Source organism: Aquarana catesbeiana, linkage group LG05 (assembly GCF_042186555.1).
Source record: "Aquarana catesbeiana isolate 2022-GZ linkage group LG05, ASM4218655v1, whole genome shotgun sequence".
In the NCBI taxonomy this organism is placed as follows: Eukaryota; Metazoa; Chordata; class Amphibia; order Anura; family Ranidae; genus Aquarana; species Aquarana catesbeiana.
In genome coordinates this window covers 255,126,727-255,143,254 of record NC_133328.1, presented here as the reverse complement: position 1 = coordinate 255,143,254, position 16,528 = coordinate 255,126,727, and the positions used below count along the sequence as shown (strand labels likewise).

Genomic DNA, 16,528 nt, shown 5'->3' with positions numbered 1-16,528 from the left:
CAGGGATCTATCTTTATATTATTTTAGATAATTTCACCTGTTTATAGCGCGGTTCATGTTTATTTATTAACAAAAAAAGAAGGCGAGAAGATTAGGGGAAGGTATCTACAATCTTAGTGGTACCGCCCTAACCAGGGAAGAGACTTTAACCTTAGATAAAGGTATAAAATTTGCCCCGAAAAAAGGTCTTAACAAGTTTGAAACTTTTTTACTAAAAGACAGCACAAGAAATGATGGAAGCAACAATGATATGGGTACATGTATTGTTTTGGATTTCAATTTACAAAATAAAGAAGTGGAAAAGATTATCCACAAATACTGGGATGTTTTAAAGCAGGATGTTCACCTTAAAGGATGTTTATCAGATACACCTAAAATTGTATACAAAAGAGCACCCAATCTATGTGACAGATTGGTACACAATGTTGTGGAACCCAAGATGTTTTGGGACATCAAGGGCTTTCATGGATGCAGACGATGTTACAGCTGTGTAAGGGTCCCCACTAATGTTAGAAGAATAAAAGAATTTTCTAACCCTGTATCCAAACAGACGTATGCTATTAGAGATTTTATTTCATGCGATACGATTGGGGTAGTTTATGCAGTTAAATGCCCATGCAACTTGATCTATGTTGGTAGAACCATAAGGGCATGGAAGGACTGCATGGAGGAACATGTAAAAAACATTAGAAAGGGATTCGACAAATATTTTCTCTCGGTCATTTTAGGGATGTCCACAACAAAAGTACAGTTGGCATGCAATTTTGGGGTATCAAAGCCCCCAAGCGCCATTGGAGAGGCTCCAACAACGTGAGGGAAATTAGTAAGCGTGATATACCAGTTAGGCTTTTTGGCACCGGGTAGGGGGTTAAATAAAGAATTTGATCTAAAATGTTTTTTAAGCAATTATTAGGTATCCTAGTCTGCTCTTTACTTTCGTAGTTTTGTGAGTTCATAAGGAGGGTTTGTTTATTAGCAGTCCCAATTAGGTTCTGTCACTAATAAGTATTGTGATTTTTAAAGATGTATATACTTTAATAGTGATTATATATATATGTATTATTTTATATATATATTTCACTCTACCTATATTAATTAGCCTAGTAGGGACTGGGAACTGTTATGTGGTATTTATTACCCAGTTCACATAGGGGGAGCACAGTTTTGGTATACCATCACGATAAAATGATTATAGGGGTTCATTCTGTGCGGTATAAATACAAATAAATTATAAATATAAATAAATTTAAAGATTAAATATTTTATCAATTTTATATATTTATAAATTTACAATGTGTGGTATAAATTTGTATCTTTTTTTATATTTTTAATTTTTACTATTCCCCATATGTCCATATATAATATAATGTACAACATTGGTACTTTGCCTTTTATTATTTTATATGGTTCAGTTTACTTGATGCTGATTGCCATCTCGGCAATAGAGTTCTATGTGCTGTTTCCATTGAACTATAGTGATGTAACACTAGAGTGTCCTAAGCCTACACCAAAATGGCCACGAGAGCTCTATATAGATTGACAAGTTGACCGTCCAATTAGATTTCCCCCTTAAGAAGATACGGAAACCCCCGTATCGAGACGCGTAGGGGAAGGGGACAGGACGGCACGTTTACACAGGTGATCTGACAGAGAGGAACAACATACCATCTCGATACCAGTCCAGTATTTAGTATTGTTTTACCTGATATAGAGCAGTGCACTGGCGCACCTAATCTATGGGAGTACCTCAGTTGGGGGCCTTTTTTTGCTTTCTGTTTATTAAACCGTTAAAACTCTATTACACTATCAAGTCTTTATTTTATACACTCACCAAGGTACCATACTGACGAGTCCAGGATTCCAGTGTAACTACAAGAGCAGGCTCTGAGGTGAGCATTAAATACCTAAGGGGAGCACAAGAGTGAGGAACACCACAGCATGTTCTGGATTTTATAATAGCATGAACTTTATTGCACTTAGCGGTTTTACAATCGCATGAACTTTATAATCCGGTAGTTAAACCGGATTCCGGTGTAACTACAAGAGCATGCTCTGAGGTGAGCATTAAATACCTAAGGGGAGCACCAGAGTGAGGAACACCACAGCATGTTCTGGATTCTATAATAGCATGAACTTTATTGCACTTAGCGGTTTTATAATCGCATGAACTTTATAATCGCATGAACTTTATTACATCTGGATAGACTCTTTTTGGATACCATACACTTGTACAGGAGCACTTCTTTGAACAACCCAGCAATGCAATATTGATATACTATACAATACTGGATGCTATGCACATGCGCAGGAGCACTTTTTTATGCATTAGTGGGTCACTGATAATCTATACAGGATCATAAAAGTGGGAATTGCACCTCTTTGCACAGTAGCACTTTATATCTATTATCATCATTGTTTATGCTTTTATATACACATCTTTTATTTTTAACCACCTGGCGCCCGCGCTATAGCCAAAAGACGGCTACAGTGCGGCACTCAATTGCCGGGAGGGCGTCCCTGGACATCCTCTTGTTTACATCCCCCCTGCGCGCTGCCGTGGGCGTGCATCGGGGGAAATTTGTGTTGGCCGTGTCCCTTGGATACAGCCAATCATGCTACCACCAACCACAGCAGCCATTTAGCACTCGATCGAGTGTCCAATGAGAGATGATCTCATATGTAAACATATGAGATCATCTCTCACTGGCAGCTCTCCCTCCTCACACAGAGACCACGTGTGAGGAGGGAGAGCGACCTGCAGCTGCAGCGTGAGCCATGAGTGTGTGAACACAAACATGCCCACAGTGCCAACTGTCCCCAGTGCCACCTGTCCCCAGTGCCACCTGCCCCCAGTGCCACTTGTCCCCAGTGCCACTTGTCAGTGTCACGTGCCATCTGTTATCAGTGTCATGTGTAATCAGTGCCACGTATCAGTGCCATCTGTCATCAGTGCCAACTGTCAGTGTCACGTGTATTCAGTGCCACCTATCAGTGCCATCTGTCATCAGTGTCACATGTCATCAGTGCCACTTATTAGTGGCATCTGTCATCAGTGCCACGTATTAGTGCCACATCAGTGTCACGTGTCATCAGTGCCATGTATTAGTGCCATCTGTCATCAGTACCACATATTAGTGTCATCTGTCATCAGTGACACGTATTAGTGTCATTTGTCATCAGTGCCACGTATTAGTGCCATCTGTCATCAGTGCCACATCAGTGTCACGTGTCAGTGCCATCTGTCATCAGTGTCACATGTCATCAGTGCCACGTATTAGTGCCATCTGTCATCAGTGCCACATCAGTGTCACGTGTCATTGTCCTGGTGCTCCAGGACCTTTAAAAGTGTAATAGGTAGTCAACAGTTAGATGTGTAATTTATGCTCCTAGAACACCTGAAGGTACTCCCTGCATGTTTGGCCTCTCTATGTGGCTAGGCTGTGAAAAAGTCCCACACATGTGGTACCGTAATACTCAGGAGAGTAGCAAAATTTATTTTGGGGCGTCATTTGTAGTATACACATGCCATGTGAGAAAAATAACCTATTACAATGACAATTTTGTGGAAAAAAAAATCTTAATTTTGCAAATAATTGAGGGAAAAAATTACAACATCAAAAACTTCACCATGCATCTTACTAAATACCTTGGAATGTCTACTTTCAAAAAAGGGGTCATTTGGGGGGTATTTGTACTTTCCTGGCTTGTTCGGGTCACAAGAAATGAGATAAGCCACCATTACAGCAGGTGTGATCAATTTTTTATGATTTGCAACACAGCTTGTAGACTCTCTAACTTTCACAAAGACCAAATAATATCCACTAATTTGGGTTATTTTTACCGAAGATATGTAGCAGTATAAATTGTGGCCAAAATTTATGAAGAAAAATTAATAATTTGCAAAATTGTATCACAGAAACAAAGAAAAATGTGTTTTTTTTTCAAAATTTTCGGTCTTTTTTCATTTATAGCGCAAAAAATAAAAAAACTCAGAGGTGATCAAATACCACCAAAAGAAAGCTCTATTTGTATGAAAAAAGAACAAAAAATTCATTTGGGTACAGTATTACATGACTGAGTAATTGTCATTCAAAGTGTGAGAGCACTGAAAGCTGAAAATTGGTCTGGTCAGGAGAGGGGTTTAAGTCCCCAGTAGGCAAGTGGTTAATATATGTATAATATTTGTATTTATTTTAATATATGTGTTCATTTATTGCACTATTGTCACTTTCCACTGTTAGGAAAGACGTTTTTTCCACTATTGGAGGTTCGTGCCAATCCGTGCCAACTGAGCATGCGCCAAAGACGCCTCAGTGCGCCAACTTGCACCTACGCAGAAGACCTGATGGAAAAAGGCAGGAAAATGCCCAGGAGGCACACAGGAAGTGACCTCAACCTGATGGAAAAAGGGGGGAAAATGCACAGGGGGCGCACAGGAAGTGACCTCAAACTTCCCTATATAAGCCCAGCCCAGACACTGCCAAATTGATGGATTATCTTCAGTCCCCCCTTGTTCCTGTGCTAATGTGTGATCTGTCTGAACTTGTTGTGACCTGGAAACCTATTTGACTACTCTTGATTGCTGCTTGCCATTGACCTCGGATTTGTACCTTGACTATTCTACATCTTTGCCCCTTTTGTACTCAGCTGCCAGATTGGAACCGACCCCGGCTTGGATCTCGAGTATTCTTCTTCGGATTAACCCTTTTATACTTCCTGGCCAAATTGGACTTGACCTCGGCTCGGATCTCAGACTAAGGCTTGCACAGTGCTCCGCACCCCTGGCACCCGTGCCACTCGGTGTCCGCCAAGTCTCTGTCTCCATCTCCAGAGGCTTCAAGGACCCGAGGTGCAAGGGAGGCCTCCCCACTACTCGGTCTCATCTCAGGTACGTGGCCCGTGTGACAAAATAATCCAGCCATGTCTGAAACTCGGAGTGCTTCCGCCTTTGAGGCCCTGTGCCAACAAGTGGCCTCTGTGTCTCAGGCCCTGATGTTCATACAAGAGGGGTACCTTTAACTGGAAGGTTGGCTGACTGCAATGGCCAATACCTCAGTTCTGAGCCCTGCGGAACCACCTCTTATGGCTATGGAGCAGCCCATCTCTACTCCAGCTCCTGAACCACGGGTTCCTATGCTGGAACGCTTTTCAGGGGTTCACCACAAGTTCCCAGCTTTCAGGAACGCCTGTCGGCTATACTTTACCTTACAGCCTAGGACCTTCTCTTCAGAGGATACAAAGGTCAGGTAGCAACAGCCTTACTTAGAGAAGAACCTCAGGCATGGGCTCATCAGCTATTGGAAAGGGAGAGTCCTATACAGCATTCACTGTCTCCTTTCTTCAATGCCATGGTAATGCTCTATGATGAACCACAACGAACCATCATTGCTGACCTCCCTACAACAGGGGAAACACCCTTTTGAGGACTACGTAATGGAATTCCGCAAGTGGGTTGCAGACACTGCATGGAACGACGCTGCCTTGCGCCATCAGTTTCGCTTGGGCTTGTCCGAGCCCCTCAAAGACGAATTAGAAAGAGGGGGGCTCCCTGATACATTTGAACCTACAATTCAGTTGGCTATCCAGCTTGATTGCAGACTCAGAGAACGTCACAGGGAACGATCCGGTATGGCCTGTCCCACATGGATGCTCCCACGAGTACCCATGGCTCCACACTTGAGAACCCCTGAAACCCATGCATCAACCCCAATTCATTACGCAGAACTGACGCAACTCAGCTTAGTTCGTGCCCCTCACACCCGAAGAGCGACAACGCCGTCGCCTGAACAATCTATGCCTGTATTGTGGTGGAGCAGGTCACTTTCTTCAGGGATGTCCCATTAGTCCGAGTAAGTGGATAGAACCCCCATCTGTTTCGCCGTACGTTGTTAAATCCTCGCATCTCACTCTCTGCCTCTCTTTGCAGATACCGGGAAGGATAATACGAGTAGCAGCCATTATTGACCCTGGGGCTTGCAGCTGCTTTATTGACATTCACTTCTACAAAAAGTATGGAATCCCACTATGCAAGAAGCCCCAGCCATTTACTGTTCATCTGGCAGATGGCTCCACACCAACCTCGGGTCCAATAACCCATGAGACCACCCTCATATTGGCCACCATCGAAGCAGACCATCGGGAATATCTTCAGCTGGAAGTGATTTCTTCCCCCATTTTGGGGTTACCATGGCTTCAACAGCACCGGCCACAGATTGATTGGTCCACTGAAGTTGTGTCTTTCGGCTCACGCTTTTGCTTACACCACTGTTTCCCACAACAAGCCTGTTTGATGGTTCAACCGCTTTCCACAGATGACAACACTCTTCTCCACCAGGTTTACAGAGACTTCCTGCATGTCTTCGACAAGAAGGGGGCTGAATCCCTACCACCTACCGGTATTGTTCCATTGAGCTTCTTCCTGGTTCTGCAATACCATTTGGGAGGATCTTCCCACTCTCTGAGCCTGAATTAGAAGTCCTCCGAAAATACATTGATGACAATCTTAGGAAAGGGTTCATCTGGCCCTCTACCTTTCCTGCTGGTGCTGGACTCTTCTTTGTGGAAAACAAGGACCATTCTTTAAGACCATGTATTGACTACAGAGAATTGAACAGTATCACAATCAAGAATCGATACCCGTTGCCTCTAGTCCCTGAGCTCGTTCAGAGGTTCTGCACCGCCAAGGTCTTCTGAAAATTGGACCTACGGGGGGCTTACAATTTAATACGGATAAGAGAGGGCGATGAATGGAAAATGGCCTTTTGTACTAGGTTTGGCCATTTTGAGTATCTGGTCATGCCATTTGGGCTGTGTAACGCCCCAGCAACTTTTCAACATTTGGTGGATGACATCTTTTGGGATTTTCTTGACCTCTTCATGATAGTGTACTTAGATGACATCCTTGTTTTTTCACCTTCCCTCGAGGAACATCCACATGCGAAACATGCTTTTTCGCCCCCAAGCTTGAAAAATGTGAGTTTGAGAAAGATACCATACAATTCCTTGGCTTCATTATTTCGACTTCTGGCATATCCATGGACCCCCAGAAGGTAACTGCAGTTCTTAAATGGCCAGTACCCTCGGGCCGTAAGAGCCTCCTGAGGTTCGTGGGATTCGCCAATTTTTATAGAAGATTCATTAAAGGCTTCTCATCAATAATTTCACCTATCACACAACTCACCAAGCAAAACAGCAGTTTTCTGTGGTCCCCCTCAACACAAGCGGCTTTCGACAAACTCAAGAAGCAATTCACCTCTGCCCTGGTCCTTCGTCATCATGACCCAGCCCTGCCTTACATGTTGGAGGTCGATGCTTCAGAGATTGCGGTTGGGGCAGTCCTTTCTCAGCGCCACAAAACCAAAGCCATGTTGCATCCTATTACCTTCTTTTCTAGGACGTTGTCCCCAGCCAAAGGGAACTATGATATAGGGGACCGGGAACTACTTGCTACTAAACTGGCCCTGGAAGAATGGCAATATCTATTGGAAGGAGCCTTGCACCCTATACTTATCTACACTGATCATGGGAATTTGGAATACCTCCATATAGCTAAACGTCTCAGACCTAGACAAGCCAGATGGGCTCTCTTCTTCACCCGATATCAAATGCATATCACGTACCGTCCGGGATCCAAGAATTGTAAACCTGATTCTCTATCCCACATGTATCCCACATCTGATAACTTGCCACCAACGGATGCGATACTCCCTGCCTATAATTTCTTCCTACTTACGGATGACCTCTTGTCCAGGATTAAACTGGCCTCCTCTCTAGACCAACTGCCCTCAGCAGAATATCTGCAAGAAAAGGACGGACTTTTCTTCCATGACCATGCTGTGTTTGTGCCCCTTCAACTGAGAGTTCCTGTACTCAAACTCTGCCATGACAACAAGTTAGCAGGGCATTTCGGGGTGACCAAAACCACAGATCTGCTTTTGCGAACCTTTTGGTGGCCTACCCTCAAGGCAGACTGCCACGCTTACGTCAATTCCTGCCCAGTATGCAATCACAGCAAAACAGAAAGGAATAAATCATGGGGTCTCCTACACACCCTGCCTGTTCCCTTCAGACCCTGGGAACAGATCAGCATTGATTACATAGTGGAGCTACCACCCTCTGATGGGTTTACATCCATATTTGTTGTTGTGGACCGCCTTACAAAAAGAGTGATTACTGGTTGTCTCTGTGTGCAGACCAGATCAACATGTAGGCAGTTGGGCCCTTGTTCATTTAGCATCCCATTAGGAAAGAAGCCTGAAGCAGCATGGGGACTGTATGCATTTTTAGGACTACTCATATCCCCTTGTTATGGGATGATGGGCACTATGACACCCCTTCTGTATGTAACAGAACTTTTGTATCTCCTCTCACATCACATCCATCTGAACTCCTCTGCATTGTAACATAAACTGAGTGCCATCACCTCCAAAGGGTGGCTGAAGTATGTAAATATTTCTGATTCAGTAAATTGTTAAAGGCTTTCTGGTGTGGACTCCTCCTTCTCCTAACTTCCATATGAGGAAACAAAACTTGCATCCAAAGGGAAAATCAGGATCTGTTGGTGTAAAACCTGAAGTAGGTGCGCAAAGGACTTTAACGATTACTAGTTAAGCCAGGATGGGTTCACCGTGCAGGCATCCCAAGACAAAAGGGAGAGTAGGATAGTTCCCTTTGGGGGGCTCCCTGTCCATGGAGCACTGTTAGGACAAGGTCACTACCCCCTGGATCTAGGCAGGAACAGTTTGAAAGGCAATTGTGCCCCTGAAGATGTTACATCTGATTGAATGCATAGGGCAGAGCTACTTACCATTGATATCATCACGTACCTGGAAGTGTCACCAGAAGCGTGATTGGGCTATTCAGGACAGTTTTATATACAGCGCTGTGGTTATTTTACATATGCAAGTGTAATTATTTTAATTTAATAAATTCCTGTGTCGAATTTTACACTAAGTGGAGCATCTGATCTTCTTTTAAACATGTTTTATATGGGATTTCGATCCAAGGAGAGTGTGAATTAGGGGTGTATTCTTTCAGCTGTCCATCCTTCATATGGAAGCCTGAGCCTTGGACAGTGGTAGTTGCAGTTATATCACACAATATATAACTTCTCTATAATTTGAGAGTCATATGAGTCCGGTAAGCCTCTTGCTGTATCCTTAAGGTGGTAGAGATTCACTTGGATTAGGATTCAGTGTTTGGATTTGGACTTTGGTATGCACCATTGTAATTTTTGCAAGCATTCACGAGTGTGGACTTTTTGAATTATTTCCCTGATATTATTGTGTTCATTATGTACAGCACATATGTCATAGATGTTTATGTGTTTGATTAGTGCAGCACATGAGGTGAACAAGAGCAGCTGTGCTCCCCCACTACAAAACATTACTAATGCCCACTAAGGAAATTAGTATTTTTGTGTAGTGTCAAATCCATGAAATACTCTATTGCCATCTGCTAACTTACTACTAACACTAATTTAACTTCTAAAAGCAGTTACTAATGCCAAAGTACATTACCCTAAGTTGGAAACTAATAATTCCCAACACCAAAGACAACAGCATTGAACCATGAATATGAATGTTCAACTATACTGAATTGGAATGTGCATCGTTTTGAGTCCTTGTGCACATCACATTCCGTTTTAGTAAATCAAAATGACGTATCCCTGCAGCAGCATTCGTCATCAACTACATGTAGGGCAAAATAGGATTTTTTGCTTACCGTCAAATCTGTTTCTCTGAGTTCATTGACAGACACAGCCTTCTGTCTTCATTAACGATAGGGTTATATCGCCTCCGCAGGAGTAGGTCTAGGCAGAACAAAAAAACAAAACACTTGGCCACTCCCATGGGCCGTCCACAGTCAGTATATCACCCCCTCCCTGCTCTAGTTATTCAGTTTAGTAGCAAGCAGTAATAGAAGTAGCAAAAGAATTCCATAGAGGGGTGGGTGCTGTGTCTGTCAATGAACTCAGAGAAACAGATTTTACGGTAAGTAAAAAAAATCCTATTTTCTCATTCGTTCATTGACAGACACAGCCTTCTATCTTTATAAGGATAGGGACGTCCCAAAGCAGTGCCAACATGAGGGGTGGAAAAATGAAAAATCCCAAGGCTAATACAAGAGCCAACCAGGTAACAGGAACTTCACCCAGAACAAGCTGGAACCCAAGCTGAACGATACTCCTTCAAGAGGGAATAGACCCCCTAAACAGCAACCTGCAAAAAACTTGTGGCCAAAAGAGGCATCCGCAGATGCCAAACCATCCACTTTGTAGAACTTGTGAAAATGTACACCGACGACCAGTGGCCGCCTTGCCAACTTGCACAATGGCCGCCTGATGACAGAAGGCCCAAGAAGAATTAAATTCCCGAGAAGAATGCGCCATAACCGGGAAAGGAGGTAACCGATCCCTGACAGGATAGCCCAGAGACATCATCTGTCCGATCCATCCAGATCAACAGACTCAGTGGCTGGCAAATACATCCGAATCCCCCAAAACACATCCCAGCCAGATAAAGCCAATTCCTGAGCAGGGACACAAGAAGCCAACCCAATGTCCTTATTAAAATGGAAATCCAAGAACGGAACTATGTAAAAAAAGGATGAAGCACCACCTTAAACTGGGTAAGGTGAATGACAAGATAACTCCACCATTCACGACACAGTGCGAGTAGAGGTGATAGCCACCAAGAGGTCACCTTCCGAGACAGAGTAAGCAGTGGAACCTCCCAAATATTTTGAGAGAAAGATAGAGAGGCCTTTGGAGAACCGAAAGCACCAAGTTCAGATCCCACTGCGGTGGAAGAAACCACCCCGGTGGAAACAGACGTCTAACCCCTAGCACAAAAAGGCACGCACCAGGGAGTGCGAGACCAGGAGACGCTGAAGAAGACCGCCCAGGCCGACATCTGGCCCTCGATGGTACTCAAGGCCTATTCCTGCTCATTCCTCCATAAATGGAGGTAGGAAAAACTGAGCCACCTAAAAGGAATGAGGACAAATCTGATGAAACTCGGCCCAGAGAAATGCCCATCCCGTGGCCCAGGGGAGAAAGGATCTTCCCCACTGAAGAACCAGAGAACGAAGCTCTCAGACTAGGAAACCTCTGGTTTCCTGACTCAGCCGAATCCGATTTTTCAGAGACCTTGGGTATTTGACCCATTATGCCAGGATCTCACCGAAGAGAGCCTACATGGAACTGTGCAAATGACCTTGCCTCAAAAAAGGGTAGATACCATCAGACTCGACATCCACATGTGGATCCGCAGAGGAGCCCACCTGCTGGATAGTAAATCAAACAAACGCCGCATGCCACTTCTGGAGTCTGTTCAGGGGAAGAAACACGCTGGCCAGAGCTGAAGCCCGGTCAGGCTCAGATAAATCAACGTTCTGGCCGGACCAAAGCAGACTTCTGATAGTATAGACGCCAACTGAAATCAGAGAAAAAACAAAATAAGTGTAGCGCTAAGAAGAGGGGTCAAAAAATGGAGTCTATGGACTGACAGTTCAAAGTTCGTGTGTTAAAAGGAACATCCTTGGAGAAAAGAAGAAAAGTCCTCTGGAACAGATCTCAACAAGAGTGTAAACCATCTGTGGAGGGAGCCCACACACCACCAATAAAAGTGAAAAGGCTTACCGGACTCGGTGGACCCAACAAGGCATACGCCAGGTGGGGTCAATCAGGCTTAGGTGGTGCTGGACTGCAGTTGGCCCGGAAGGGTAAAGTTGGTGGAGTGGCTTCCACGTGGCTGTATTCCTCAAACGTAATCGGGCCCAAAGGTATAGAGTACGGCAGACGTAGAACGTATCCCTCAGATCAACGTTGGAACCAGCAATAATAGCAGCAAATGGAGGAAGAAAAGGAATGGCCAAATAGTGTAAATCCGTTTAAATGAAAATTTATTAAAAGTAGTATACACTCACATGAAAAGGAATCTAAAAACAGCGCTGTAAGGAAGTGGCGACAGGGGAGTTCTACTCGACGCGTTTCATCTGCATAGACTTCATCTGGGGGGTTTTTGACCCCTCTTCTTAGCGCTACACTTATTTTGTTTTTTGACATTGTTTACACTTGCTGGTTGTGTTAGCTGCTGTTTTATTCCCCTTTTTGGTAGCGCAGAATCATTGTGTATATATGAAATCAGAGAAAGTCTGTACAGAAACTACTTTGCTTCTTGGGGTAATCGAGAATTCGGCACAGAAGATCGCCCAGGCAACCCAGGACCGTCAACCCCCACTGACGTAACCCTGCCAGATCCGGGGCCAACACCTCGTGAACACCCGAGAAGTTGGCCACCTCCATGCGGCAGAGTCAGATAGGATTGTTCAACAGGGGAGGTAGGGGAGGGCAGGAGTGCCCTATACTAGGCTATCTGCCTAAGCACTACACCAAAAAGTCAGGGGGGATGGGGGTTGGGGGTCCCACCCACCGGGACCCCCCCTCTGAGGTCCACATAGGGGGCACCCCCAGGCCCCTCACAGGGGACACAGACCCAGGCCCCCACAGACCAAGGCCCCTCACAGGGTGCACAGACCAAGGCCCCCTGTAGGGGGCACAGACCGTGGCTCCTCACAGGGGGCACAGACCAGGGCCCCTCACAGGGGCAAAAACCGTGGCCCCTCACAGGGGTAAAAACCGGGGCCCCTCACCAGGGGCACAGACCGGCGCCCCTCACTGAGGATACAGACCATGGCCCCTCACAGGGGAAACAAACCGTGACCCCTCACAGGGGGCACAAACCGTGGCCCCTCACAGGGGACACAGCCGGGCCCCTCACAGGAGACACAGACCGGGCCCCTCACAGGGGTACAAGCCGTGGCCCCTCACTTAGGGGGCACAGACCGGAGCCCCTCACAGGGGGAAAGGACCCCGCAGCACCACCCCTCAGGAAAGGGGGGCCGCCATGAGGCCTAGCAGGCCACTGAAGCCAAATTCCTGGCCACCCCCACGAGCATGCGGCCCGCGGAGGGACCGGACTGAACCTGAGCCCTGGATGGACACTCGGCCGGTAGGGCGCAAAGCTGCGGCCTAAATCTTCGGACTGAAGAGCCTCAAAAGCCACAGGCTAAATTTAAATGGACCTCAGCCGGTAGGCCGCAAAGCCGCGGCCTAAATTTTCTCCCGCCAGCCGCGAGTGGGGGGACCGGACCGATCCTAGCTGGTAGACCACAAAACCTAAATTTTTGCCCACCGGCCGCGAGTGGGGGGACCGGACTGATCCTAGCTGGTAGGCCACAAGGCCGCGGCCTAAATTAGTCCCAGGACCCCTGATCACCCTCCTCCCAGGCCTAACCACCAGATACCCCAATACAAAAACCAGAGGGTGGAAAAAAAGGGCCATGTGTCCCAAAAAGTCCCTAGGGGCACAAACCGGGGAAAGAGGGGGAGGTGGAGAACCCCAGAGGGACCGACTACCCCAGGGAGTACCCGCGTCCCACACCTCTCCGAGGAAGGAGAGGAGGGAACTACTTGCCTCTCCAGCGAAATGAGCGGGTAATGCTCCCGGACAGATCCTCATCGCCACCAAAGTGGGGGGCTGTCGTCCATGAGGAACGCTGTGACACAGACCGAGACCCGGTCGTATGCGACCTTGCGAGACATTTAACTCGCAGGGCCAGCCCCTGTCCAGTGGGGCTATGTCGCCGCAGACCTAGCACGTAGCTGCGGGCTGCACACGCTCGCTGGCCAGACTGGGGTGACCCCTGGACCAAGTGTCCAGTCCATCACCCAGCCCAGGAGTTGATTGGAGACCCCAACGGAAAATTTCTAGGAAAAGCAAAAAATAACAAACAAAAATTCCCAGGACTAGTGATCCCAGCAGGGAACTAAGTCCTTGCTCCTGACTAGGCAGAAAAGAACTAAATACCTAGAGCAGGGAGGGGGTTATATACTGACTGTGGACGACCCATGGGGGTGGCCAAGTGTTTTGTTTTTTTGTTCTGCCTAGTCCTACTCCTGCAGAGGCTATATAACCCTATCGTTATGAAGATAGAAGGCTGTGTTGTCAATGAACGAATGAGAAAGATATATTTTCTTTCCTCTATTGTCATCATCCTAATGAGACAGATTATCATCTAGGGCAGGGGTAGGCAACCTCGGCCCTCCAGCTGTTTTGAAACTACAAGTCCCATGAGACATTGCAAGACACTGACAATCAAAGGCATGACTCCTAGAGGTAGAGGCATGATGGGAATTGTAGTTTCACCAAAGCTAGACGGCTGAGGTTGCCTACTGATCTAGGGGAAAGAAAACTCCGCCTTGCAAATAAATCATCTTTCATTTTGCAGGCAAATTAAAATGCTGAATTGGGGTTTACAGCACAATATTATTAGAAATTAAAATTCCCTTTTCTAGCATCATGAGGAAGGTTTAGGACCTCAGTCTGCATTAATTAGATTTTTTTTCTTCTTTATTATTTAGGGGATTACTTTCAGAAGAAATAGGAAATGAGGAGAACTCTCTCCAACAGGAACTCAAACAACATTTAAAACCTGAAAGGAAAAAAATCCTCAACAGTTAGACAAACAGCGTTTTAAAACCTCTAGAACAGAAAAAATTAAATCTGACAGAGATTCTAACCCTTATCCAGTCTTTCCACACCAATTAAAAAGTTTTAGCTGGAGTTGGACTTCAACAGAGGTTGCACTATACAGCAATTTCCCCTCCCCCATCTTGTTATTCTGTACTGTGATTGTGCTTCTTTGGATGTGTATATTTGTTTAAAACAGTTTTCTGTAAACAGAAAGATTGTGTATATATTTTTTTTTATAAAAAAAAATAACCAAAAACATTTAGTAACATATTGAAAGAAAAGCATACTTACTTTCATTCCTATTGACACAGCTAATAAGTGCACTCTAAAAAGTAAAGGGACAGAATATTACTGACTTTTTTTTATCCATTTAATATTCTTAAAGCGATACAAAAGTCTCGTTTTTTTTTAGTTAAAAATAACAAACATGTTATACTTACCTGCACTGTGCAGTGCATTTGCACTGGGCAACCTTGATACTCCTCTTTTTGGGTCCCTTGTCAGGGCTCCTGGTCCCTTTCTCCTCTTGAGTGCCCCCACAGCAAGCAGCTTGCTATGGGGGCACCCGAGCTGAGCCACAACTCCCTGTGTCCATTCAGACATAGAACCGCGGCCCGTTCCGGCCCTACCCCCTTTCTCTCGTCATTGGCTTTGATTGACAGCAGCAGGAGCCAATGGTGCTGTGCTGCTGTCTCAGCCAATGAGGAGGGGAGTCCAAAACACTTCTACAACATCGCTGGATATAGAGGGGGCTCAGGTAAGTATTAGAGGGGCTGAGAGGGGCTGCTGCACACAGAAGGCTTTTTATCTTAATGCATAGAGTGCATTAAGATAAAAAAAAAAAACCTTCTACCTTTACGATCACTTAAGGTTAAAACTGACCTTTTATGTGTGTCTAAAAGTATATTATGGAACTATACAATTTAAAATGTGTCTTCCTAATGTAATATAACTGTACAGATTTTTACATTCTTATATGTGTTTAAGAATCTTTTACCAAGCCTTACTCTGATACTTATGTCTGATGCCTGACTTTGACATCTGACTCTGACACATCAGGTGCCTACAAACATTAGATGGTGGCTGACTGTAAATGCATGATCTGGACATTCAACAATTCTTCCCACATACGTTTTTGTACATATATTTATGTTGGTATTTTGGGAAAATGGAAATATGTTGCCTAGAGAAGGAGAAATGCTCAAATGCCTGTTTTACAAGAAAACACAGTAGCAGTTGAAAAAACATCTAAGTCAATTGCCCCTTTCCTCAAGCAGATTTAGCTAGGGAACATTGGTGAGGGCACGTACACAATTATTTTCTAATCTGAGTATAAATAACAAAATTGATTGAATGCTCTTTTTATGTCTGTTAGCTCTTTAACATTAAAGCAGAACTTCACCCAAAAAGGGACGTTCCGCTTCTTTGCATCCACCCCCCATCCTCTTTATTCATTGGAAGTTTTTTGGGGAACGGGTACCTTGTTTTGACAGGTACCCGCTCCCACCTGAATGGAAGTTCAGTTCCCCCCTCCTCCCCCTGCAGCCTTCTGGGAAACATCAGAGGTCCCAGAAGACTGTGGAACTGTTCACAAAGCGCAGCATGGCTCACACACTGTTACCATATTTTGGTTATTTATGCAAGGTGTAGAGCTTGGAGGTCTATTTTAGTTGCCTATGCTAAGAGTTAGAAAAAATTGTATTGACAGCTTTGTGTGATAAATTACATTTTCATTTTCTTTGCAGCATTTTCCAAAAACTTGTGTCAAAAAATGAAATTTTCAAAAGACTCACTATTTCTTTCCAAAATGGGATCAGTTTGTGGGTGCTTCCACTTTCCTGGTGCTCCAGGGCCTCCAAAAATTGTGATAGGATGTGATAGGTAGTCAGGAAATTATATGTGTAAATTATGCCCCTGGAACGCCTGAAGGTGCTCTGTGGATTTTGGGCCCCTCTATGCATCATAGGCTGTGAAAAAAATCTCACATGTGG

The 16,528-nt window shown here is 45.0% G+C and overlaps 1 protein-coding gene across 4 annotated transcripts in view; it reads right to left on the bottom strand.

Annotated features, from left to right (window-relative positions):
• Positions 1–16,528, bottom strand: part of RECK (reversion inducing cysteine rich protein with kazal motifs) — a 1,099,858-nt gene that overhangs the window by 814,229 nt on the left and 269,101 nt on the right. For all 4 annotated transcript variants that reach the window (XM_073630723.1, XM_073630721.1, XM_073630722.1 and 1 more), the window contains exon 7: positions 14,829–14,862. In XM_073630723.1, coding sequence (XP_073486824.1) covers positions 14,829–14,862 — 34 coding nt within the window. The remainder of the gene's footprint in view (positions 1–14,828; positions 14,863–16,528) is intronic.